At 38.2% G+C, this 27996-nt stretch overlaps 1 protein-coding gene across 1 annotated transcript; it reads right to left on the minus strand.

Annotated features, from left to right (window-relative positions):
- Nucleotides 1-296: 296 nt before the first annotated feature.
- Nucleotides 297-27224, minus strand: npm1b (nucleophosmin 1b). The gene is made up of 11 exons (XM_056250153.1): nt 27128-27224; nt 26631-26716; nt 25936-26055; nt 22203-22296; nt 21673-21770; nt 18877-18959; nt 18686-18743; nt 15763-15846; nt 9072-9179; nt 3887-3961; nt 297-578 (listed from the first exon to the last, which is right to left on the minus strand). Exons 1-11 carry the CDS (start codon nt 27174-27176, stop codon nt 534-536), a joined length of 900 nt encoding a protein of 299 aa, XP_056106128.1. The 5' UTR covers nt 27177-27224; the 3' UTR covers nt 297-533.
- Nucleotides 27225-27996: the final 772 nt, after the last annotated feature.

The following is a 27996-nucleotide window of genomic DNA, read 5'->3' on the forward strand; positions in this document are numbered from 1 at the left end:
ATATATTTTTTTCACATTACAACCTTTTTTTTTTTTTTTTTGATAATGAGAACAGGGGAAATATTATGCTTAATTCTTGTGAAAATATCCCAATTGCAAAACAATTGTTTAGTCTAAAATAGACTTAATTTTCTTTATGCAGATTTTGATTTTGAGGTGACATGTGACCTGGACATGTTCTTGATAAGATTTCATAAGATTCACCCTGAAGTTGCATTTTAAAATTATAACTGCCTTGGCAAAACATCCCATTAAATGTTCTTCAAAAAAAAAAAAAAAAAAAAACATTGTGGACCTGACAAAAAAAAAAAAAAAAAGAATCCATGATTAAAAAAGGAAGAAAGTAAAATATAAAACATGAAGCACGATATGTATGCCATTGCTCAGGCTCGTTCTGCTCTATCCATCTAGAGAGAAGGGCAGACGGATCACGTTAAGAGGGGAAGAGGCCAGATCGCACAGCTGAAGTGCTGTTACTGGCTAACCCCAGACTTCTGCTGCACCGGGACGGGAAGGGGAGCGCAGAGCAGCCATTACTTTTTTAGTGATTGTAAAAAGTTCCAAAGGTCTTTGATCACCTGCAAGAAAACAAATGGGGGGAGAGAGAAAGAGAGAGAGAGGAGGGGGAAAAGGATGAGTTGGTGAAGCTGGAACAGAGTTTCTCTGATGTAGCGACTCATTTGGATGCTTAATAATTAGAGCTGTGTGAGTCAGTTTGGATGAAAAACTCCACATTAGCGGTGCGTCTGGGGTATAACTACAGCGCCGAGCCCAGAGGAAGGGGGTGCAGTCCTTGTACATACCAAAGGGTATGACTAGTGCCTCTCTTTGACAAAGACATGTCTCACACCTCTTTGCCTGCTGTGCTCCCAAAGCCGTTTCTGCTCGAAAACACACTCTCACACACACACACACTCCACCCGTTGTACATCTGAGAGGACACCTGCGCAGCAAAGCCTGACACGCTCCAACCTTGTTACTAGAACCGGCGCGCCGGGCGCAATGCATCAAATAGCTCATAACTCATTACCGACCAAAACACGAAAACATGTAAACTCTGTTCCAAATCCTAGTGAGCTGCCTACTTTCTAAAGGGGCTTTCGCACCGGAGGAACCTTTTCATAGTTCCTAGAACTATTGCCGGAAGTATCCGGATTTTGGCGTGTTCGCATCGCAGGAACTAGGAACGATTTTAGTTCTAGGAACTCTTTTTGGAGGAACTAATTCAGCTCCTACTTCAGAGCAGGGTCTAAACCAGCACTATAGGAACTACCAGTGACGTTAGTGTCCGCTGATTGGCCGAACGCATGCAAAACACCAGCAGCCGCCATTTTTTAAAAAGCTGTGTAAACACACTGATTATCGCCTATATATTTACTCCAGAAACTAACTCTACAATCATGGAAAACAACCTTTACGTTAAGGAGAAAATCCTTAACTTTGAGCGGACCAAGCGAAACATGATTATGTGCTCAGCTGGCAAAACTGGACATCAACCACACGGCATACGCTAATAACTTTTCATTACTGTCTGTCTACATTCTACGTATAAATAATAATAATAAAGTATTAGACGGGACTGTTAGACAGATCGTAAACGAATGAACAAGGAGAATGTGAGCATTTTGTGGCTCTGGCTGGCGTTCTCAGCGCCGCCAAAATAAAGGTCTGCCGCGCCTTCAAAATAAGTGCGCGGCTTACGTCACTTCAGAGTTCCTACTGGTGGTGCGAATGCAACCAGGAAAACGTTCCTAGGGGAACCAAAAGTTCTCGAGGAACCACCCTGGTGACTAGTTCCTAGAACTACCTGGTGCAAAAGCCCCTTAAAGACAGCATCCTAACTGAAAAGGGACCTCATAAGTGATCTGGAAGCATCTTCATAGGCAGCATAATGCTCCTCAAGGGAAGCACATAAGGGACTCGACTCAATAGAATTGATGATGCGCATAAAAATACAAAACACACAATTATTGGATAAAGTAGTCAATTTTAATAGATTTACTGACAATTTTAGGTATTTAATTAAATGTGAATTTATTTATAATCAACACTTGACACATTTGACATCTATTGGAAAAGCGGTTTCTTCTGTAGCATGTCTACAATTCAAGGTCGACCGATATATATCGCCAAGGCCAATAATATCGGCCGATATTTGCCATACGTTTTTCTGTAGGGCGGATTAGTGTCAGAAGCAGGACTTTTATTTTGACAGTGCTGAGAATCAGTGCCTGCAGACGTGCTGGAGATCCCATTCTCCATCTTCATGCGTTTACTGTCTTTATTGAACAGTTCTGTCAAACAATTAAAATGCAAACACTGTAATACTTTTCCATATACTGTTGGCATTCAGCAAATATGCAAATTTGAAACAAGTCAATATAGAATAAGCTGTTAGATCATCTTGTGTGCGTAGCCTGCATTAAAACGTATGTATTTTTTTATTATTCTATGCAAAGAATCAAAGCCGTGTGAAATGCGGACAGGATAGTTCGGCTGTCACTTGACAAACACAAGCGATTATTTAATTGGAGAAATTGTTATGCACGTGTAATTTAAATGATCTTTTTAATTAAATAGTAGTACTTGTATGACCTACAAACACATTTTTAGGGGCAATTGTTTTAAAGGGGTAATGTGTAGCTCAAACGGTAGAGCATGACACAAATATAAACCTTGAATGAAATGCAAGTTGCTTTGGATAAAAGCATCTGCCAAGTGTTCTTAAATATATCAAAAATAAGATTATATGCAAACAAAGAAAATATTAGGGTAAAATGAGATCTTTTGTACCATTGGTACCACTAACACACACACAGACTCTCACACTGACATTTGCACTCTCTCGTTAGTAATTCATCCCGAGAAAATAGGAGCTACAGCAGACATGATAGTGCACTTTACTTAAAAGAGAGATTTTTCTCGTTTGACCCAAACGTGGCCATTTGTGAGGGCTGCTTTACACTACTGCAATATTTTAGGTCAACACCCAGCCTGACACACTCGACTGCAAAAAAGCTCTAGACTAAAAGAGACAGCGAGAGAGGAATGAGTGAACGAGGGATTTAAATCACAGCTAAAGATGTCAGGCGTGACAGCTCCCTCCTGTTCTTTTGAATGCCAAGAGGTCAATCAGTACATATTTCATTTGCTGATAAAAAAAGAGAGAGCGGCAGGAAGATCTCAGTATGCCACCCCCCAACCGGCCCGAGACAGAAGATGTTAAGGCCTAAAATGTACTCAAATCTAGTATGTGAACTTAGATACGATTATTTCACATAGAGTTTTTAGCTAGCTACCTGAATAACAAGACATTTCAAGGCAACTGTATCGCTCACTTGAGGTTTGTTTCTTCACAGTAATGGTAAACTTAGTATGCCTTAAATTTCTACTTTACTTTTAATGTAAGAGGGGATACGGTCATTTGTAACTTGAATGTGCGAGGCTTTCTGTGTCATTCGCTTCCAGCTATTTCACCCGTTCAAAAACAGGCCCTTACGCTGCTTGATATTGCAAACTGGTATTTGTTATCATATCAAACACTGGCTTGTATTGCATATGGTTTTAACGTTTACAGCATTTTTGCTTCTTCAAGTTATTAATCTATAGCGGCTAATGAATCGTAAGTCTCGCACGTTCAATGAAAATGAGGTAGATTCAAATCCATAAGGTGTATATTTGAGTATGTTTCTATATCTCTCTGCAGGCTGAAGAGCGTCTCATCTTCTGAGGAGAAGAATTTGAATCTTTTAAGTGGACAGTTCTTAAATAAAGAGTGTTGATACGTTTTGTCAGGGTCATAAACGTGCATTTTATGCAACGTAAGAACGCTAGAAATACTCCCAGCCATAGGGCGACAGTGCTTGGTGAAAAAAGCAATACTCACTTGTTTATCAGAGATCTTGAAAGAGCTTCTAGCGTAGTTCTCAAACTTCTGTTCCGTCTTTGGAAGTGGCCTCCCCTGTTTCAGAGAAACATATTTTTGCAGAAATGAAATGGCCCTTTTTCATCACTTGTGTCTCTCTGCTAAGTGTTGAGCTCATCCTGACTCGGAGCCAGAGCGCTGCTGCGGTGATGAACAGGGTGAGTCGTTGGGTGTTGGACGCACTTCAGTGAACTCGCATTTTTTTGTGGCCTTCACAGTAATTCCATTTCCCCTTATCTACAGCAGACCGAATGAAATCACACGGACACAAATCATCATATCTGCTCAACACAATCCATCCGCTGTATCCTTCCAGTTTCAAACTAGATATTACTGCACAACATACTCATCATCTCGCTCTCCAGTTTCTGGAGTTTCTAAAAAGCGTGCAGCAGAGATGTCTTAAAGGAATATTACAGGTTTTTTTGTTTTGTTTTTTCAACCTGCTGTCGATAACCACATACAGTAAGTGACCCTTGCCTCAGTATATACACTACCGTTCAAAAGTTTGTGTCAGTAAGAGTATTTTGAAAATATTCATATTTTCATTCAGCAGGGATGCACTGAATTGACCAATGGTGACAACAAAGACATTCTTTTTAAAATCTATGCTGTTCTTTTGAACTTTCTATGGATTAAAGTGTTAGTTCACCCAAAAATGAAAATTATGTCATTAATTACTCACCCTCATGTCGTTCCAAGCCCGTAAGACTAGTGATCGACCGATATATCGGCCGGCCGATATATCGGGCCGATATTTGCGTTTTTTACGTGTATCGGAATCGGCCGATATGCGGCTGCTGCGTTCGCCGATAGTTTTTTCCCGGCATTATTTATAGACAGGCGTCCACAGGCAGCTCTGTGCTGCTGGAGACGCTGCAGTTCACGTGCAGACCCTGCACTGCCCCTCCCCCACTAGCAGAGTGCAACCTGCGCTTCAAGATAACGGTAACTTTTAAACTTTCAAAGCATCTTTTAACTGTTTGACTGCTGAAATATTGTCAAACACTTTGAAAATGGAAACACGTTGCTTTATAACTGTTATGTGGTTGCAACTATATAGCTAAGCAAGTTTGTGGGTCCAAATGGAAAACGCGAATGACTCGTCTATAAAACTGCTTGCTTGCCATTGTATTTAGGGAGCTGCAAATAGCTGTAGGCTATCCGTTCAGTATGCATTAGGGCTGTCAATGAATATTCTAAATACGAATATATATTCGAATAGTTTAAAAAAAACTGAATTTTGAAGGTGAAAATTAATATTCGAATGTGGAAAAACACGCCCGCGGTAGCAGACTAACGTTACCACAGCACAGCTCGCTCGGAGCGCTCAGTGTCGGTTCTATGTTCTGTGAAACTTCAATTAATGTATTTGTTTCAATCACTGAATGAAGCCTGCTATATACCTTAAATTGCTTGCACAAAACTCTTGATCAGCACTCAACATTTGTTTGTTGTTGTTCATTTAAACCGGTATGCGCGGAGAGCGTGAGGGTGAGTGCGAGAGAGAGAGAGAGTGCGCCTGCGAGTCCGGGCGAGCCAGAGTGAGCTCTGCGGTCTTGGCCATTAGTTGATTTACTCGTTTTTTTTGTAGTAATACGTTGTCAAATATGTTTAAACTCAAATAAGCTACTTAATACTATTAGTTATGTCTCTTTGTATTAATTTGTCCTGTTATTGACGTAATGCGCGTCATTGACCAAATGCACGACGATATGCTCAAGTATGTTTTTAGAGGGAATATACAAACGCCATTTGAACAATTTTGACAGCACTAGTATGCGTACGGTAGCTGTTACGAACACTGGTCATAGGATTAAGTAATACCAACGTTGTTCCGTGCTTTTTGCGACCACCTGGCTGAGGTTTGGACGCGTGTGGTGTGTGTCTCCCTCGCCATCGCAGTGATATTAGAGACTAGACATGCTCATTTTATTTTATGTAGACAAATTTAAACCATGGCAGTAAATAGTTCGTTACTTTTAAAATGAAGTACAGTGTGCACTGTGCACTTTATTATGCTGGTTGCTACTGTGTGCAATAGTGTAATTATTTTATTTATGCTTAAATATTTATTTTCAGCAGTGAACTTTTTTTTGTTCTACCTCATGTTTTTAATATTTGTTAAATATTGTTTATCTACTTGTTCTTGTTCTACCTCACATGTTTTTACTATTTGTTAAATATAGATTTTTTTACGTTAAATAAATCTTACTTTTATTAAATTGAGACCTGTAACATTTGTTAACATCATGTCATTTTTATGATGTAAATTGAGGGAGCAAAATGTATCGGCTCAAGAAAATCGGCAGCCCGTATCGGTCATCGGCTAAGGCTGATGGGGAAAAAATCGGTATCGGTATCGGCACTAAAAAATCCATATCGGTCGATCCCTACGTAAGACCTCCGTTCATCTTCGGAACACAGTTTAAGATATTTTAGATTTAGTCCGAGAGTTTTCTGTCCCTCCATTGAAAATGTATGTACGGTATACTGTCCTTGTCCAGAAAGGAAATAAAGACATCATCAAAGTAGTCCATGTGACATCAGTGGGTTAGTTAGAGTGTTTTGAAGCATCGAAAATACATTTTGGTCCAAAAATAACAAAAACTACGACTTTATTCAGCATTGTATTGTCTTCCGGTTCTGTTGTGGATCCGCGTTCAGTGCCGCCGCTGACGTAAGACGCTGCTGACGTGTGTCTGGTGTGTGTGTGTGTGTGTGTGTGTGTGTGTATTCCGGTTCTGTTGTGGATCCGCGTTCAGTGCCGCTGCTGACGTAAGACGCTGCTGACGTGTGTCTGGTGTGTGTGTGTGTGTGTGTGTGTGTGTATTCTGGTTCTGTTGTGGATCCGCGTTCAGTGCTGCTGCTGACGTAAGACGCTGCTGACGTGTGTCTGGTGTGTGTGTGTGTGTGTATTCTGGTTCTGTTGTGGATCCGCGTTCAGTGCCGCCGCTGACGTAAGACGCTGCTGACGTGTGTCTGGTGTGTGTGTGTGTGTGTGTGTGTGTGTGTATTCCGGTTCTGTTGTGGATCCGCGTTCAGTGCCGCCGCTGACGTAAGACGCTGCTGACGTGTGTCTGGTGTGTGTGTGTGTGTGTGTGTGTGTATTCTGGTTCTGTTGTGGATCCGCGTTCAGTGCCGCCGCTGACGTAAGACGCTGCTGACGTGTGTCTGGTGCGTCCGTGTATTCAGGTTCAAATAAATATGGCTGGGCAAAAAAATGCAAGTCTTCCTCTGTGTGGAAATCCTTAGACATGTTTGCGAAGATTGTTTTGTTTCCAGCGTGTGTCTCCCTCAGACTGTAAACGAAGCTCGGGCGCACCAGACACACGTCAGCAGCGTCTTACGTCAGCGGCGGCACTGAACGCGGATCCACAACAGAACCAGAACACACACACACACACCAGACACACGTCAGCAGCGTCTTACGTCAGCAGCGGCACTGAACGCGGATCCACAACAGAACCAGAACACACACACACACACACACACACACACACGTCAGCAGCGTCTTACGTCAGCAGCGGCACTGAACGCGGATCCACAACAGAACCAGAATACACACACACACACACACACACACCAGACACACGTCAGCAGCGTCTTACGTCAGCAGCGGCACTGAACGCGGATCCACAACAGAACCAGAATACACACACACACACACACACACACCAGACACACGTCAGCAGCGTCTTACGTCAGCGGCGGCACTGAACGCGGATCCACAACAGAACCAGAATACACACACACACACACACCAGACACACGTCAGCAGCGTCTTACGTCAGCGGCGGCACTGAACGCGGATCCACAACAGAACCGGAATACACACACACACACACACACACACACACACCAGACACACGTCAGCAGCGTCTTACGTCAGCGGCGGCACTGAACGCGGATCCACAACAGAACCGCAAGACAATACAATGCTGAATAAAGTCGTAGTTTTCGTTATTTTTGGACCAAAATGTATTTTCGATGCTTCAAAACACTCTAACTAACCCACTGATGTCACATGGACTACTTTGATGATATCTTTATTTCCTTTCTGGACAAGGACAGTATACCGTACATACATTTTCAATGGAGGGACAGAAAGCTCTCGGACTAAATCTAAAATATCTTAAACTGTGTTCCGAAGATGAACGGAGGTCTTACGGGCTTGGAACGACATGAGGGCGAGTCATTAATGATATCATTTTCATTTTTGGGTGCACTAACCCTTTAAAGAATCCTGAAAAAAATGTTATCACCGTTTCCACAAAAATATTAAGCAGCACAACTGTTTCCAACATTGATAATAAATCAGCATATTTTAATTATTTCTGAAGGATCATGTGATGCTGAAAATTCAAAATAGAATAGATTATTTTATATTTTATAAAATAGTTATTTTATATATTTCAAAATATTACTCATTTTACTGTATTTTTGATTACATAAATGCAGCTTTGGTGAGCATAAGAGACTTCTTTCAAAAACATTAAAATAATCTTAATGAATGTTAGTGTAAATGGAGCTAGCGAGAGAAGAGAGTTTAGCATAATTAAAAATCAAATAGTGCATTTGTTAAACATCTACTTGTACTATTGCCTGCTTGGATTCCTAGTGCTTGTACTGTTCGTTTTGACAAACTGAGGAGTGAATCATAACTATGGACTGGTACTCAATCACACATGCGTTAACGGGGGGATCATAATTATAGCATGTGACTGTCATGGTGTGTAAAAGAATCAGTATCAGTTTCAAAAACATACCGATGCCATGAGAGACTCACAATGATCAGAAGGCTCTTACGAAGCGGAGGATGTGAGAATGAAGAGGGTCAGTGGTCAGGGGTCCTGAGTGAATGAGAGGAAATGAGCAGGTGGACTCAGAAAGGCTGGATAATCCCGATATGCTGATGTCATATAGCTGGTCATTCCCCCTCCGGCCTTCAACTCAGACGCCTCATTAACATCTGACCATCTCATCATCTGCTAAGTCAGCGTACTTACTGTTAACACACGGCATGTGTGCGTGTTTGTATGCATGTCAGGGCTAAAGTATGCGTGTGATTACGGAAAAGAAATGCATCCACAGTTAACAGAGAGACACATTTTAACGTGGAAGGGAATATGAGGAGTGTTCGTACCTCTTTAGATGCTGATGTAAGTTTGTCTTTGACCTCACTAAGGCTGGGAGTGCTGGGACTCTTCCCAGAAGGCCCTGCTGGAGACTTGTCTTTTACTTTCTGTGGTGTCTGTAAATGAGAAATATGCAAATCCTGTTAATCTAGACAAGTTTCAAACACACAGCACACAAGTGTCACACATCTCATGCTAGATATTGACAACAAAAGGCATCCATAAATAACATACACCAACAGCTCCTTGACTCGTCCTGTTAACCATTAGTCTAGTCTGGCCCACAGACCTCTGCACTAATGACAGCACCCTTTGACAAATTTAGAGGGGTACAAATGATCCTTTTATTGCTTCCATGCAGGAGAGAACAAGCCCAAAGCTCTTAGATGTGGCGGTGGGACGGCCTCTCTGCCAAGAGGAGGAATAAACCATTTGTTTTCAGTGACAAGACCCTTATTTCCAACACCTTCGTGTTATATAGCAACTTAACAACTTAATGTATCAGTATCACACAATTTATTTTATTATATATTAATGCTATATTGTATTATATAGTAATAATATATTAATGTCCTTTAATACAATAAACAGGGATGCAGCAAGGTTTTCTCAAAACTAACATCACATTTCAGCCATTTTTGCAATTTGTTGACATTTTTGTAAGAAGCTGGTTTCAGAGCTTCCAAAGCACTATATAATGACAATGTATCTATATATCACTATCAATCACCTTATATATATATATATATATATATATATATATATATATATCACATTTATTGTCCGAGAACAAAGTTCACTAACCGAACCCCCACTTTATTTATTTATTTATGTATTGTTCATTTCAGTTACATATTTACTTTTGTTTATTCTTTTTTTATATATTCCTTTTTTATATACATTTTTTTCTCTTTCCCTTCATTTTTCTACCTTCTTTATTCTCAGACTTTTGGCTTATATTTATCTACTGTATAATAAGGTACACGACAGATAGAGAGGTACACATGCACAACTTCACACCAACACACACTTCTCATAATCACATGTAAAACCAAACTTTGTTGTTTTGATGTTTCAGACTTGTTTTGTATTTACAATGTTGTCTCACTATGTCTGACATAGTTTAAAAGAATTCAGGTCTTCTCGGATCCTGAAAAAATGGCTACAGTGCATATTTCTCAGTGGAATCATAATGGCAAAGATGGAATCATAAAAAGGTTCAGGTTTCGGACAGAGTTGATGTATGAAGTCAAGTACACACAGGTGCTCGGATGGCTCACACAGTCTGTGTTGATGCTTTAATGGTAAAATGTTTTACGTGCTCACTGATGCTCTGTCATAGTATAGAAGGTCTGAGATATTGTGAGGGCAAATGTCTGTATTATTACAACTTCCTAAAGAATCTGGTGTCCACCCTCTAAAAGAGCGGGTCTGTGTCTGCTCATGGGGCACAGGTGTGTGTCCAGCTTTCAGCAGAAAGATACTGTCCCTCTGCAGACTGATGTAAGCACACACACACACACACACACACACACAGTGGCCTGTCCATGCATGTAGCCCAGCCAAGAATCCACACTGATTGCAGGGTTACATTGATGGACAGAGCCTTGTTTTTCACAGCGAGCGAGCGAGAGAGAGGTAGTAATAGAGGGAAGAAATGGAGATGGAAAGCATGAAGACTTCTAACATATGGGATTAAATGAATGCTTCAAATGACCTCAGAGCATTTTAAAGCGAACCCAACAGAGACCATCGTGGAAGGAATGCTAAAAATGGATACTGAATTCAGTGTTGTTAAAACTAAATCTATAAAAAAAAAAATTTGAATTGAAATAAAGATATTCAATGAACAAATTAAACTTAAAAAAACAACAACACTTCAATGAAAATGAGATATGTTGATATCTTGGCACCTAGATGAAATAAAGTAAGTTGAAGTACTAAAAAAGTACTATTAAGGTAAACAACCCTCAAGAATACTCCAGAACTTTTGGTTGTGGAAGATGAAAGTGGAAAGTGAGAGAGGAACATAAAGTAAAGGACAATGTCTTCCAGTCTTGCTTTGTAAGAACAAAATAAATAATCCCCTTTTCCTCTGTAGCGATTGACGAGCATGCGATAGATCAAAAGGTATCAGATTAAAGGACAAATGCACTCACACACACACACACACACACACACAGGACTGGCAGAGGGCCAGAGAGGCCCGGTGTGGTGCAGTCATTATATAGCAGGGCGTTTTTGTGTGTTGGGAAAGGACAGCTGTAGAGTTAAGACAGCTGACAGACAGAGAGTGCAGCGAGCTTTTTAATCTACGCCAGACACTGATTACAGATGCCAGGGGACGGCACTTAATCATTAGCACGCTAGTATTTGATGTAATCAGCTGTCCTCAATACACACACACACACACACGTGTGATCAAGCACATAACTTCAAAACTTTACTGACCTTTAACAATCAGGGACATTATGAAGGATCTTGTGCATTGTTCACCACTCTTTTACACTAATGTAGTTTTTATGTATGTTATGACAGGTAACCGTCTCTGCTGCCCAATAGGAATCGACTTTACAAGCGTTCATATAGCAGTCATCTCAACCTCTTCTCTGCGCCCATTGTCAAAACTTCTAACGTACTCTGCCACACGTATAACAAGAGACTCACAAAACTTGTCTCGTATTTTTCACTCAGCAACTATTTATAATGATTATATTTTATGTAAATATGGTAGCGGTCAAACTTTTGAGGTCGGTAGATCTGCATTTATTTGATCGAAAATACAGTAATATTGTGAAATATTGCAATTTAAAATAACTGTTTTTTATTTTAATATATTGTAAAATGTCATTTTTGTGATGCAAAGCGTCAGTGTCACATGATCCTTCAGAAATCCTTCTGATATGCTGATTTACAGCTCAAGAAACATTTCATTATCATGTTGAAAACTGCTTAAGATTTTTGTGGATTTTTTTGTTTCGGGATTCTTTGATGAATAGAAAGTTCAAAAGAACAGCATTTATTTGAAATACTATTTCTGTTACACTAGAAATGTCTTTACTGTCACTTTGGGTAATTGAATGTGTACTTGCTGAATGAAAGTATTAAATTCCTAGGGTGGCGTAAAGATTCAGCGTTAAATAAATTTGCCTATAAAAATAAGCTATCACCTGTCCAATTTTCACTCAAGTCTCAAGTCAGTAGAAATGCAGGTGAGTACACAGATCATTATCTGGAAAAGAGGTAATCAAGTGACCAACCACAATTCACTTTTTTTACACAACAGCTGGGCGAATCTCAAATCAGTCAAAGTGGATTATACAACAGTGCAAAAGGATAAAATTGCCAAAAAATCAGCCAATCAGATTGGAGACTGAGATTTTGAGTAAGCTTTCACCAAAAGATGGTCAATGAACAGTCTGTGTTGTGGCTGAGGTTGACTAGTAACAAAACTAAACCAACTGGATGGACATTCTTGTATACTTTATGACAGCCATTCACAGATGAAAGCATCTTACAGTTATGTCCCGTACTATTGTACTAAACTTGTTTCCACACGCAAATACAGTCTTATGAAGCATTCCACAACTGTTCGAGCGTGTCATTGTGAAATGCAAGCGATTTCTCTTCATGCATTCATACAGATATACAGCACTCCGTTGGGAGAATGTAATGAGCCAGCCACGCTTTAATGACAGAGCACTCGGTTTCCGCTCGCCTCATGGCCTGCAGGGACGCCCAGCAGCTCCAAGCCCTAATGATTTCTAATGGCAGAGGAGTGGCAACCGGAAACAAGGGTGTGGAGAACGACGGGTAGGAGTGGCCGACCGGAAGCAGAAGTGCAAAGAAGTGCCAGAGTTTGAGAAAGATGGGAGGATGTCTGCTTGACTATCTAATCTCGTAAGGTGTTTTAACAACCACCGTCTTGCACCAGAACGTAGCCATTATGGAATTAGCCAAAAGTGGGTGCGCGCGCACACACACACACACACACACAGCCCCCTGGGTGTTTCTATAACAGTAGGTAATTAGTGCTCCTCACGTCAGGCATCTAAGATGCTAATAACATGCTTACAGAGTCTTACATTGTTAGGTCAAGTGAACTGCCAGCGGGAGCGATGGGAAACTCATTTAGACATTATGTGGGTGCTTACGTGTTTAAGGTGGTCCGGGTTTGAATGCCAAAACCAAAGGTCACCCTGAAAAGGTATATAAACCTGTCCTGAGGGTGTGTGTTCCAGGGGTCAGATGTCAGACAAATTTAGTGGTGAAAGTTCAGTATTGCTTTTGTTAGTCACCTGTCTTTCTTGTCACCCGCAGAAATCGCACAACTTGCCCTCTTAGGTAATTGGTCATTGGGTATGTGAAAATCACTTTGGGATGTTTGAAAGGCAAAGCTTGATGGACATTTACGAGCATATTTCAATCTGGTATTTCCTCGAGCACTCAATAGAGCGTTACAGTGACCGCCCACTTTTTAATTGTTCCTGGTTCAGGATTTTTTTTTTTTCACCAGTCATTTTCTCCATTCAGGCATTTGAAAAGCTCTGTGATGAATTAGTGGGCTGGGTAAAAAATACTCATTTTTTACGAACCGATATCGATTCTTAAATCTCAAGAATCGATTAGTCATCCTGTTTTAATGTGATGAATGAATGGAACATTGTAGCGCGCATCCCATCCAATAAATCGCAATAATCTTAGAGCTTTGTTACTATTGATACTAAATAAAGTCTCAAATTTCAAATTACGTCCATTTTCTTACGAAATTCAAAAACATAAATACCGTTTTGGCGCTGTGGCGTGAGATCGCTCTGGCTCAGCTCAGCTCAAGAGAAGCAGCAGCGCGGAGCGCACATGATCTCCTCTTCCGCCTTAATAATACCAGTTACAGCGCGAAATAAACATGAATGAACGTCTGAAATTGTGTTAAAAGATAGAGTACAACTTATCGAAATCCATATCATGTCACATGGAATCGCTCAATCAGTGTTTCAACCGTGGAAAGACGTCAGTAAAACAACTTGTAAACAATGTCATGTAACGTCACATTTACCTCAGAAAAACCATATGTGACCATAAACTCGTTAGTCAGCTAGAAAAATTAACTCTAAAGAGGAGCATTTTGCTAAATATATGCACCATATTACATATTCATTATAATTTTTAATGTTCTTCGATATTTAATGCATGTTTGAATAAATCTGGCAAGTTTTTATGACAGCCACCATTTAAATGTTTATATTTCATATAACTTTATTATTATAAAAATAAATAAAAGTGTAATTTAAGTGTTTGTATAGCTACAAATCAGTTCATTTTTACCTTCAATATTATAGTAGGCTAATGAAGCCTAATAGGCTACAACTGACTCCCATAGTTTACAGCATTAGTTAAGATTTTTGTTTTCCTTGAGAAAATTTGCCATGTATTGATGATATCCAAAATTGAATCGAAATCGAATCGAAATCGAATCGAATTGTGAAATTTGTGTCAATACCCAGTCCTTAGTCTAAACAAAACAAAAAATTAATTAAAACGTATTGATTTATTGACTTTATTTATTATTTGTTTATTGCATATGTAATGGCCTTTGCTTTCGCAAGAGAGAAAATGTATGGAGAAAATGAATGATATTTTTACTTCCCAATGGTTGTGCTCAACTTCTCTCTCAAGTTCTCTTCTCTCTCTGTGCATGTCTTTGAAGAACTCTCACTGTGTGTGTCGTTCCTGTTCCTGTGTCTTTCTGATTCAGCACCACAATTATGGTGAAAAAATCGACATCAAAGAAAATTGAACCCCACATCCACCGGTCAAAGGAGGAACATTGGTGATTAGAAGAAAGTCTGGTGAATGCATTTCAGATTCCCAACATCGGTCACCCTGCCAGAAGGCCGTGGCTTTTGAGAGTAGTTTGTTGTTTTAAAGCAGACCACAAATGACCCTTCAAATTGGACGTTTTGGGATTGTTGCCACCAGCAGCTAGTTAAGTGCGCTTCACCATTTCCTTGCATGGGAAAATAAGATGTCCCTTTTCCATGACCTAAAAAGAAAACCTTTAAATGTCAAGAAGTTTTTCTCTAATGCGCTCGATTATTAAAAGTGTATTAAGTGCATTCACTCCAAAAAAAGACACTGAAATAATGGCTTTGGGATCGTCGTGTCCTCTCAAGACTGGGCGGCTTTCAGCTAATCACAGCTGGAGTTTTGAATGCTGTTGCACACATTTATCTTTAGGGGTACTGCTGGTCTAATTCACATTTAGCTTTTGGCGGTGTTGGTTGATCGTAAACAAAGACAGGCCGTCTCATTATCCCGTGGTTTTCTCTGTGAGGCTGCCATGTCGTCGGCGTTCTGAACTGCACCTGGACGTTTGGTAAGAATTACCTCTGGCATCCAACGGTAGACCTTGGCTTTTGGTTGGCACGGCTTGGCAATTTGGTAATGGGATGTGAACTGGATACCAAAACCTGAAACCCAGACGGCTCCTGACCCAAAGGAACTTATCCTAAAGTAGATCCTAAAGACTATACTGTATGACCGTAGAAATGACTTTGAATCAAACTTCACTGTATTGGGATATTATACCATTACCATGAAATAAAATGACTCGTAGCATTATTGATTTGAACATTTTAGTCATACCACCCATATATATCCAGCAGTGTTGCTTACTGTTTTACAAAGTAAATAACTTGCCTGGGTTTGGGGCTTCCCTGATGTCCCCGCTTTCTTGTCTGAAGAGCCGTTCTGCTTATCTGCACTTTTCTTCTTCTCTGGGGTCTGGGAAAATGACAGAGAGAAAAATCCCAGGTTAAATTATTTAGCACGTGTCAAAGACAGAGCTGCTCCAGTCACCTGTCATGCTCAGCGTTAGAATCATAACAGCGGATAATGTTTGTGAATTGAGTGATTCTGACGGCTTTGTTCTTCGGTGATGTAACACTATACGCTTCTCGGATGTTTTTTTCAGTCAGGCTGTCAGAGAGCCGTGATGAAAGAGAGCAGTAATTTGTAGAAAACGTAGCCTGTTTAGTCACGGCCTGAAGGGACCACAGGACACCGTCATAGCTCTATAACTCTATACATTGGGAGAAAATAAAGATGAGCAAACGAAATCTGGATGGGAGAGTTTACACTTTCCATGAACCCTTTATGTATCATTGTGCCTTATTAACGATTTTAATAATGCAAATTGTCTTATAACTAGTTATATGGTTATAATTATTTACAAGAACAAAGTTAGTACATTATAAAACCTATACATAGTATAGTACAGTCTAGTATATACCTATTCATTCAAATGCATTACACTCTTTAAAGGTGCAAACATGAATAAGCATGCATTATCTTTAGAAAAAGATGTATCATCCCACTTTTCTCGTTTATAATGTGTAATTTGAATAGTGCTTTATATACAGAGTTCATTGGAAGTGTTTGGGCCTGATGGGACAGAGGTAGAGAGAGAGAGAGTGTGAGAGGAGAAAAGCATTCAGGACGGAGGGATCAGAGGAGATGTGGAGTGTGTGACAGAAGTGCTCGTCTGTCGTTCCCCCTCAGGGCAGGAATCAGTCCTCACACAGCAGGTATGTACCCGCTTTGATCTCTAAACACACGTACAAAAACACACTGTCACGCTCTCTCAAACATTTAAATACACAGCAGGGTTATTGGGTTTTAGTAGGGTTGTCCCGTTCAGTTTACTTCCCGAGGTGCATAAATTGTTTCAAATGTGATTTTCACTACATTACCATTCAAAAGCTTAGATTCGGAAAGATTTCTTAATGTTTTTTTTAAGTCTCTTATACTCTCCAAGGCTGCATTTATTTGATCAATAATACAGTAAAAACAGTATTATTGTAAACAAATATTATACCCGTTTACTTTTGTAATTACTTTGAAATGTAATTTATTCCTGTGATGCAAAGCTGAATTTTCAGCATCATTACTCCAGTCTTCAGTGTCACATGATCCTTCAGAAATCATTCGAATATGCTGATTTGCTGCTCAAGAAACATTTCTGATTATTATCAATGTTGAAAACAGTTGTGCTGCTTAATAATTTTGTGGAAACCATGATTTATTTGAAATAGAAATCTTTTTTAACATCATAAATGTCTTTACTGTCAGTTTTGATCAATTTAATGCATCCTTGCTTTCTTATTCATATTCATTCTGATCTAAACTTTTGAATGGTAGTGTATATCTATAAAATGATTGCTTTTAGATAAAAATGGACATTAATAGCAAGATGAGGCACATCAAACCTGAGTTAACAAAGAACGTTTGTACCGAGCATTGAGAGGCCGCTGAACCGGATCTAAACCAGGTTGGATTTATCTGGATTTGTCAACTTTAAACCTACTCTGAAACTCAGAGTTTGTTCAGCTAGCTTTGTGGAACAGGCCACTGGATAACTTAGATACAATAACTTAGTATTTAGTTTTTGTCCATTTAGTACAGGTTTTTTGTTGCTTTTTTTCTAATCAAATTATTTAAAGCATTTTTAACTGACAGTTTCTGTAATTTCTTTATATCAGATTCTTCAAAGTAGATAAAGAGCCACATGCAGTCATCAACACATGTTAAAGAGAACGAGAGCAAGTGATGGGTAGAGAGGTGAAGTCATACTGTCTGTGAAGCTTCCTAGTACACATGTGATCATTATGCTCCAGACAGATGAAAACAGACAGGCAAGTGAAGGACGCAAACAAGGCATGATAAAGACGGCACAAGACACTGAGCTTTTATAAATGTGACGTGAGAGGAGAAGAAGAATATTTGTTACATGAAGAGACAGACAGAATGTAAAGTGCTCTATAAACTGATGGAGTAATAACAGGTGGTGATGAATGTGTGATGATGAGGGTAACCCCTTCCTCTCCCTCTCCCTCTCCCTCTCCCTCTCCCTCTCCCTCTCCCTCTCCCCTCCCTCTCCCTCTCCCCCTCCCCTCCCTCTCCCTCTCCCCCTCCCCCTCCCCCTCCCCTCCCTCTCCCTCTCCCTCTCCCTCTCTCTCTGGCAGAGACTGGCACCTGCTGGTCAATTTGTTGTTCATGTGAATTCATTCAGGGCAGCAGTGGTAACAAGCAGCAATATAACATACAAAACTGTTCAAAAGTGTGGGGTCAGTAAGATATTTTAATTTATTTATACTAAGACACACTAAATTGATCAAAAGCCATTTATAATGTTACTTGTAAAGAAAGGCAAATAAATGTTGTTCTTTTGAAATGTCTATTTATCACAGAATTCTGAAATACTAATTAGGCAACACAACTGTTTTTAACATTGATAATAATAAGAAATGTTTCTTGAGCAGCAAATCAGCATTTTATAATGATTTCTGAGGGATCATGTGACACTAAAGACTGGAGTAAAGATGCTGGAAATTCTGCTTTGAACTAAATTACATTTTAAGCAATATTAAAATAGAAAAACATTATTTGAAATTGTAATAATATTTTACAATATTATTGTATTTACTGTTTCTTTGATCAAATAATAATAAGTGATTTAAAAAATATTAAAAACCTTACAGACCCAAAACTTTTGAAAGGTCATGTAATACACATCATTTTCTCTTTCCTGATTCTATGAACAGCAAGAAACAGCAAGACTCACTTTTTGAGGGGTTTTGATGAGGCTCTTTACAACAGTCTTTTCTTCTTTGTCGTCATCCCTGAAAAGGAAAAGACGTTTCTTTAACTTTTATCAACGAATAAAAATAAAAATGATCCCTCTCAAAGTGAAATATTATTCACTGAGAGTATAAAAAACTTTCAACAAAACATAAGTTATAACTGAGTTCTCACTCTTCATCATCATCATCATCATCGTCATCATCATCATCTTCCTCGCTGTCCTCATCTTCATCTGAGTCCATTTTCAGCTTTTTCTAAAAAGACAGAACACCAACATTGGAAAAAGAAAAAAACGTTTTTTATAAAGTTAAGCGTTCTGGTACTAAAATATATTTGGAAGAGAGTGGCGAGCTGCTGGAGGCAAGAATAACCAAACTATATTATTTTTTTTAATATATTAACGGTAAAGTATGAAATATTTTTATGTTAAAGGGATAGTTCACTTCAAAATGAAAATTCTGTCATCATACACTCACCCACAAGTTGTTTCAAACCTGTATGAATTTCTTTCTTCTGCTGAACACAAAGGAAGATACTTTGAAGAATGTCAGTAACCAAACAGTTAACTGCACCCATTAACTTCTAAAGTATTTTTTTTCAATACTATGGAAATCATTGGGTCCAGTTAACCGTTCGGTTACTGACATTCTTCAAAATATCTTTCTTTGTGTTCAGCAGAAGAAAGAAATTCATACAGTTCATGAGTATATTTTTATTTTGAAGTGAATTATCCCTTTAAAATACATTCTCTTCACCCAATTTATTGTTCACTGACTACTATCAGTATGCCATCCGTGGGTTTCTCTCCCCCAAAAGTGAAACACTGAGCCCCCAGGCACCATCAAAACATTAAGAGTGGCCCTCTCAGATCCGTCAATCTCTTTCCAGCTCAACCTATAGCGAGAGTTTGGGGCGTGGCTTCTGTAGCAGGCGGAGCCAGAGGGACCATGGTTGACGCATTATATGGGAAAAGACATTCAGCTTTGCGTAAAGGAGTGCAAGCCAAATTTCACAAAGGTTAAACAGGTCATGCACACGTCAAAGCGAACGGGATGTAGCGATACTACATGCTACAATGGACGCTTCAATAAAACATCATCATGCACCCATTCAGATAGACAAATGTTCTAGTTTATATTGTTTACTTTGACGTGTCCAGTGTAGACAGACTCAAACATCTGTGGCGCGTCATGTCAAAAAATGGGATGGGTTTATTATAAGCGAGACCATCACGTTCGCTCTTGACAGAGTGTTAGCCTACTCAATTGCTTCCTCATGACACATAGCAACACAGCTAAAAGTATTTGAACCTTTTATTGAAAGTAGCCTACTTTTAACTGTTGAGACATGCCTCGACAAGCACCCGTAAGAGCGACTACTCACGCGGGACGAGCTAAAGTTTGCAAAATATGCTTTATTTTTGTAATTCCGCAAAGGGCCACTAGTGTCACAGAAACTACATACTTCACCTTTAATCCATTAATTTGTGACTTATCTTGCAGTTGTCAGCATTTTATAAAACCAAAAAGCCATTAAAGGCTGTGCATTACAGTACTTGCATTGTGAGTAAATCACAACAACACTCCTAAACCCTAGTAAAATCACTATAAGTGACAGCCTCTCATGGCTTATTGCTTCAGTAAGAATTCTGGGATCATTTCAACACTCTGACAAAAGATTTCAAACAGGCTCTCTGAGTATCACAGTGATGGCAAGCTGTTGCTTGTCTCAGACACTTATCTAGAGGATTAAGTGTGTATTGAACAATGTGTCTCTTTATTGAGACTCCGTGAAAGTCAACATGGCAACCTCACAGTTTTCTGGACACTAGTTAAACCCTTTTCATTTCTTATGAACAAAAGAGAGAAAGTGCCTGTTTCCGTGATAAATACATTGCAAAAAATTTCTTACTCAGTATTTTTGTCTTTTTTTTCCCAGTAAAAATATATAAAGATACATTTGCTTGAGAAACAAAGTGACTTAAGATATTAAGTCCTGTGTTCTGAAAAATGCATCAAAATTTAGCGACTTTATGCTTAACTAGAAAACAAGTCAGTGGGGTAAAAAAAAACTAATTTTGAGAATAAAAACAAAAGAATAAAAAATATTGACAATATTATTATTCTATTATTATAAATTCACAGAATTCTGATCTTTTTTTGAGAAAGCAAGACTTAATATATTTTATATATATATATATATATTTATTTATTTTTTTGCAGTGAAAAGATATCTAACTATTGAACAAAAGAAAGAAAGTGCCTGTTTCTGTGATAAATACATTGCAAAAAATTTATTACTCAGTATGTTTGTCTTTTTTTTTCAGTACAAATATCTAAACAGTCTTAAATCAAGATACATTCACTTGAGAAACAAAGTAACTTAAGATATTAAGTGCTGTGTTCTGAAAAATGTATCAAAATTAAGCGACTTAAAGAAAAAAAATAATTATGAGGTAAAACAAGATTATTATTCTTAAATTTTTATATTTCATATATTTAGTATATTAATAATAATATATAGTATTATAATTACTATTATAACAATATACTAATAATATAGACCCCACAGGCCGATATTTTTCCTTGTTTTAAGTATAAATTCACCTAATTCTGATCTTCTTTTTTTTTGAGAAAGCAAGACTTAATATCTTCTGTCATTTTTCTTTTTTTCTTTCAAGTAAATGTATGTTTATTTAAGAAAGTTTAGATATTTGTAATGGAAAAAAGACAAAAATACTAAGTAAGAAAATCTTTTTTATTTTATTCTTTTGCAGTGAAAAGATATCTAACTATTTATATCTTAGGGGAGTTTAATGCATAGAGGGGCCAAATTCTGCACACTGTATATGTACCATTTAATATTTAAATAAAGTCCACTTATTTTACATCACATTTAATGTTGGGACAGTCATAATTTAGTAGTTTTAATTAATTAATTGTAAAGTGAGATTAAAAACAAAATCACCTGAGGCACTTTTGCGAGGGTCATGTTGGACGGTCTCTTCACCGGTGATGTGTTATTCTCCTCCTCTTCCTCATCCTCATCATCTGATTCCTTTACACCTGGAAAAAAAAAACACAGTGATCTCCAAACATCAATAACTATGGTTTAAATAAATACAATACAGCTTCACAGTCGAGGTTCATATGACAAAACCAGTCTGACATATGCAAGTGCTGCACTTGTTTAATATCCGGAGAAGCTGAAACTGTCTGAAAGGCTGTGAAAACATATGGAAGCGATTATATCCACGCAAATGGCGTCAACATGGTGCTGGTTAATTCATTCTGAGTCCGTATGGAGAGTGCAGGGCCCTTTAGGACGGCTGGATTAGTCCCATGGACATCACCACAGGTACAGAGAAACATTCCATCAGAGAGAAGAGTAAACAACAGAGGCAAAAGACACACTTGGGAAATGCTCTTTCTGAACTCTCTGTTTTGAGTAGTCATGTTCAGTCCTAACAAATGTGGAAAGACAAAAAAGGTACTCACTGACGAAATGCTGACCGCTGATGTAGACCGGACCCCCTCCGGACCGCAGGCGAAAGGACACAGGAGGAGTGACCTCAAAACCTCCCAGACTTAGCTAGAGGGAACATACGGACACACATGTAGTTATCCAAACTGAGCGGAGAATGATCCCTTCAACAAACTCAACACTAGCAAAAAGTTTGAATTATGATCTACTTTTAGAACACACACACACACACACACTCCACAGCTTATTAAATAAACATCTAAGACTTAAACTTACCACATCAAAGCTCTTTTCCAAAACCTAGTGAGCTACCTTGCTTTCTACTACCTACACTACCGTTCAACAGCCTGTGGTCAGTAAGAATATTTTTTTTAATAAATTAATCCTTTAGTCAGCAAGGGCAAGAAAGCATTAAATCGATCAAAAGTGACAGAAAAAAAACATATACAATTCAATTCAAATGTATGTATAATGTAACAAAAGACTGACATTTTGAACTAAATGCTGTTCTTTTGAACTTTCTATTCATCAAAGAATTCTGAAAAAATATTAGCAGTTTCCACCAAAAATATTAAGCAGCACAACTGTTTTCAACAACTGTTTTCAACATAGACATATAAGAAATAAGAAATAAATAATAATAAGAAATTATTCTTGAGCAGCAGATCAGCATTTAAGGGGGTGTTCACATTTCTAGTTCGGTTCTCTTGGTCCAAAGACCAAAAAATAGAAAATGACGCTGGTTTGCTTAGTGTTCACACTGTCATGTTTAACACCAAACCTACAGATACTAAACAAAAACCAGCTTTTATGACAAAACGTCTAAAACAAAGCTGTGCGTGCTGGGCTACATGCGCTCGTTGTATGTGCGTACATATGGTGGTATTTTAACCAGCTGAGAACTCACGAAGAGCATACAAAAGTGTAGGAGTCAAAACAGCACCTGAAATATCTCCGTCACACACACAAATGAAGATCTGCTGCGAGGAGACGGCAGTTCCGATACCTTTAACGAACTGAAATGGGCAACATAGAGCCTATGATGAGAAGAACCAGGTATGCTGGAGCATTTTGTCCTTTTTAGGGTCGCATCTTGTGACATCACATCCTGTTTTTGGTTCGTTCAGATGTCTTTGGTCTATGTTTCATGCATATTTCAGTTGAACCACACCAGAGTTCATTTGGAAATGGACCCTAAAAAAGTGGGTCTTGGTTCACTTGACAGGTGTGCACCAGGGTTCGCACCGCAGCGTTTACATCCATTCAAATAATCCCACCAGGGTTTGTTTTAATCGAACCGAACATGCCATGTGTGAACACACCCTTAGAATGATTTCTGAAGGATCACATGACACTGAAGAATCACGTGACACCGAAGACTGGAGTAATGATGCTGAAATTAAATGTAATATAACTCCGACTGTGTTTGGCTGAAAGAAGAAAGTCATATAGACCAAGGATGGCTTGAGGGGGGAGTAAATTATGGGATCATTTTTAATTTTTGGATGAACTAACCCTTTAAAACATGCAAGGCTACTTGTTGTTAATCTGGCAATTTTGTGCAAAATCAGATTATTAATGATTCCCACCACAAACAACCAAACAAAATTTGTTTCCCAGAAAGAATTCACGACTGGGAGCCATCCTGATCATTCCATGCCAGTACATCTAAGACAGGCCTAAAGCTAAATATCAGTACACAATTGCACAACTCGCGAAATACAAGCCACGGCCAACAATTCTGAATGAACATTCCACGGCACCAGGCAACGGCACTTGCATCGATGGCAACCAGATGTAAACAGCTGAGGGCGCGATGGTCTGCTTAATGCTTTAAATGACAGCTATTTAACTGTTGTAATTACGCTGAATGGCGAACAATCCCTCACGTCCAAAATCATCTCAGATGATCTGTTTCAACATAAACGCTGACTGATGAGTTGATTGTCTCCCGAGCAATCAAGACAAAACCTTGTAATTGAGGTACAATTATCGCTTGACTCTTTTTTGAGTCAGATATCCTGGGGCGTTTTCTAATTTTGGGGATTGAATAAACTGAATACATTCCACGATCTTACAGACTGGGTCAAAATTACACACACACACACACAAAAGAAAAGGGCTTACAAACATGGAGAAAAAAGCAGCTACGCTCTAAACTCGATGACCACAAGGTGTGAAGAAGGTCAAAACGCCAACATTAAAATTCCAGCCACTGTGATAGCCAGTAATCATACCACCAAGTTGGTATTTATCTGAACACAAATAGAGTTGCAAATTCTGATCGCACTGAGCCATAAAACATAGATTCCTCCCAGTTCTTTGGAAATGCTCATGTTTTCCATAGCTGATATAAAACAGAGGCGAATGTGTGCTGATGTCATGGAGAGCTTGTGTCTGCTGTCCTGATGATGCAACAATGGCCCAGCCCCTTCCATAAACAATCTGTCAATCACAACTTGACCAGCCTCGGCACAGCTGGAATTTTTATTAGACACATTCTTCCAATACCATAAAACACCCATTACAGGCATCCCTCCACAGTATAAATCCACATTCAAAGTGTTATTGAGGGCATAACAACACTTGGCTGTTCCAGTACAACTTTAGAATAAGGTCCCATTTTAGTTAACGCTAGTCAATGCATTTACTACACATTTGTTACAGTATGTGTTCATCTTTGATAATATTAGTAAATAAAAACACAACTGTTCATTGTTAGTTCATGTTAGCGTAGGTCCATTAAATAATATTAACAGATACAACTTTTATAATGATAGATAGATAGATAGATAGATGATAGATAGATGATAGATGGATGGGTGGATGGATGGATGGATGGATGGATGTAGATAGATAGATAGATAGATAGATAGATAGATAGATAGATAGATAGATAGATAGATAGATAGATAGATAGATAGATAGATAGATAGATAGATAGATAGATAGATAGATAGATAGATGGATAGATGGATGGATGGATGGATAGATGGATGGATGGATGGATGGATGGATGGATGGATGGATGGATGGATGGATGGAGATAGATGGATGTAGATAGATAGATAGATAGATAGATAGATAGATAGATAGATAGATAGATAGATAGATAGATAGATAGATAGATAGATAGATAGATAGATAGATAGATAGATAGATAGATAGATAGACAGACAGACCTTTGGAATGTAATAATGTGTATTAGTAAATGTCAAAATAAACATTAACTAAGATTAATACATGTTTTAGAAGTATTTTTCATTGTTAGTTCATCTTAATTAATAGTTAATTTATGTTAACAAATGAAATCTTATTGTACAGTGTTACCGCATTTCCTATTTGTTTTACAAAATGAATTATAGTAAACTTGTAATATCACCTGCAATATTATCATTTCTCTGCCAAATAATTTGATTTTGTTTTTTGACCACAAAAGTGTTTTGAAGTAAAAGTCTCTCAATTTAAGGAACCTTTGGTTTCACTTTATTTAAAGGTTTCCTTGTAATTAAAAATTAAAGGGATAGTTCACCCAAAAATTAAAATTTAAAGGACACTACACATTACAGTGTTACTGAAGCTTTCTTACATTGGAATCAACAAAAAACAATCACTGAATTAATAACAGTATCCAAACTGCAGTAGAATAACTTTTGGATGATACATTCAGGACTACATAAATGACTACAAATAGAGGTTTATGTTCATGACATAAAACTCTATAGAAATGGAGCCTAGCACACTTACAGAAGGCAGAACGGATGGCTTCAGGACAGCGAGAGTGATTTTGGTCGTTTTGCCATCGTAAGTCAATCCCTCCATCTCCACGGTGTGGAATTTATCCTCCGCCTCTGCACCCAAACACACCTGAGAACACAGGTGAAGATGTGCACGTGAGAGAGGAAACTGCTTTGTTCATGTGAGATTACAGGCAATTTAAATAACGCATCCATAATACGGATCACTTGCACAACGATGATGAATACTGACAACAAAATTCCCATTAGATCTAGTCCAAGCGGATAATTCAACAGATACAATAATATTATAGAACTGTATGCAATGTTATAGAACAGAATGACATAAAACAGAATGTGATCAGACCAGAATAGAATGTTTTAGAATAGAATAGAATTCAGAGTTAAATAAACCAACTCACTGCACCTGCTGATTTCACATAATCATGCATTTTTACAGGAGTTAAGATTAATTAGGGTCTAAAATCCCATATGGAATAGAATACAATAGAACGGCAAAATGATAAAGAGAACAAAACAGAAGAAAAGTGCTACATCACATGATAAAATATCATAGATTACAATAGAAAAGGAAAGGAACATAAACATCAGTTCACAAACTCCACATTTATCTTTAAACTATTCCATGCAGGGCTGAATATCTGTTATTATTGAGTAGTTTTAATGATAATTCATCTTCCTCACCGCCTTGAGTGACAGCTGATGTTCAGACTCATCATCATCATCCAACTCAACTTTGTGCTCTTTCTTATCTGCTTTCAGTGAGCAACCTACAGCAAGACGACAAAACTTGTGTTTTATTCAACAATGTTGTAAAAATGATGCAAACTTAAGGAAAGCCCCTCCTCAACGATCAACCACCCCACATAACACACAACATCCTTTAATTATACAGGCTGTAGACACGAGATCATAGCAAACGAAAGAGGAAAAGAAATACTCATAGTCCTCTTGTCCTTAATATATTTTAAATAATATTGAAAATAACATTTATTTGTATATACTATTAACTATACTATACTATTGCTATTAACAAAGGCATGTGGCTAGCTGCATTAGCCACAACTCTTTTATTACACTGCAATATTGCAGCAGACGCATGTACATGATATACTACATGATGGTATATTAATTCATCGCACATATATGATTATGCAACATGAGGGTTTATTTCAGCTCACCAAACAAATACATCTGAGGTCGGGTGATGTCTTTAATGTTATCCTCCATTTTTTGCGCCACAGAAGGTCCTGTTAATCGTAGTTCCGGCGTGTGATTGACAATTGAATGGACGAATGAGAGTGCTAAAGTGGGCGGGCTTTTGGGAGTATCATCCAATAGCATGCACCATTGGTGCTTTAGTAAACTGCCCTTTGTTTTCTTTTTCTTGCTTTCACAGTAGCCTACCTCATTTATCCGCCAGATGACGCCCTTTAATAAAAGATTGGGTATATTTGCCTCTGCGTTTTTTTCCCCACCTAAATATACCTGTTTTTTTTTGTATAATTAGTTAAATGTTGCTTTATGATTAGATGTATGATTTAATGCAATTTGACATCCATCCCAAACAATTAAAATAATGACACGTATTATTATTATGTATTGTTGTTGTTGTTGTTAAAATGATTGTCTTCCCAAACGTTCACCAAAACATAACAAATTGCTGCGTTGCTTAAAAATATATATATAGCCTATTTATATAAAATATATATATAATTTCCATGGGTAATATCAAGTCCCGGTGGGTTTCTCGTTGAGTTTCAAGCTAAGTTTCAAGTTTTGTTTATTTAGGCTTTATCACCATTAAAACAGCAACAGCTGACCAATGTGCTTTACAACAAATTGATTCGTAAAATTGATTCACTGTGTCGAATGCTTGAAACTCTCCACGCTGAGGACATCTGCTGGTTAAAGCGAAAATGCTACGAAAACAGCATTTGTTCAGTGAAGTTCTGTAAAATAATGGCTTGTAATCAATATCATCACACATAAACTGTCTATGTACGTTAACTATGCAGTAATTCATTATTTTATTGCACTTATTATGTAA

The sequence above is a fragment of the Rhinichthys klamathensis genome, unplaced genomic scaffold (assembly GCF_029890125.1).
Source record: "Rhinichthys klamathensis goyatoka isolate OS25496 unplaced genomic scaffold, OSU_Roscu_1.1 h1tg000068l_1, whole genome shotgun sequence".
Taxonomy (NCBI): Eukaryota; Metazoa; Chordata; class Actinopteri; order Cypriniformes; family Leuciscidae; genus Rhinichthys; species Rhinichthys klamathensis.

Excerpts from the sequence above, each read along its gene's own strand:
- npm1b (XM_056250153.1), bottom strand. The coding sequence starts at position 27,176 with ATGGAGGATAACATTAAAGACATCACCCGACCTCAGATGTATTTGTTT. Across the intron at positions 22,297-25,935 it reads AGCCATCCGTTCTGCCTTCT|CTAAGTCTGGGAGGTTTTGA; the intron begins GTAAGTGTGCTA and ends TGTTCCCTCTAG. Across the intron at positions 3,962-9,071 it reads TTACATCAGCATCTAAAGAG|GGGAGGCCACTTCCAAAGAC; the intron begins GTACGAACACTC and ends TCTCTGAAACAG.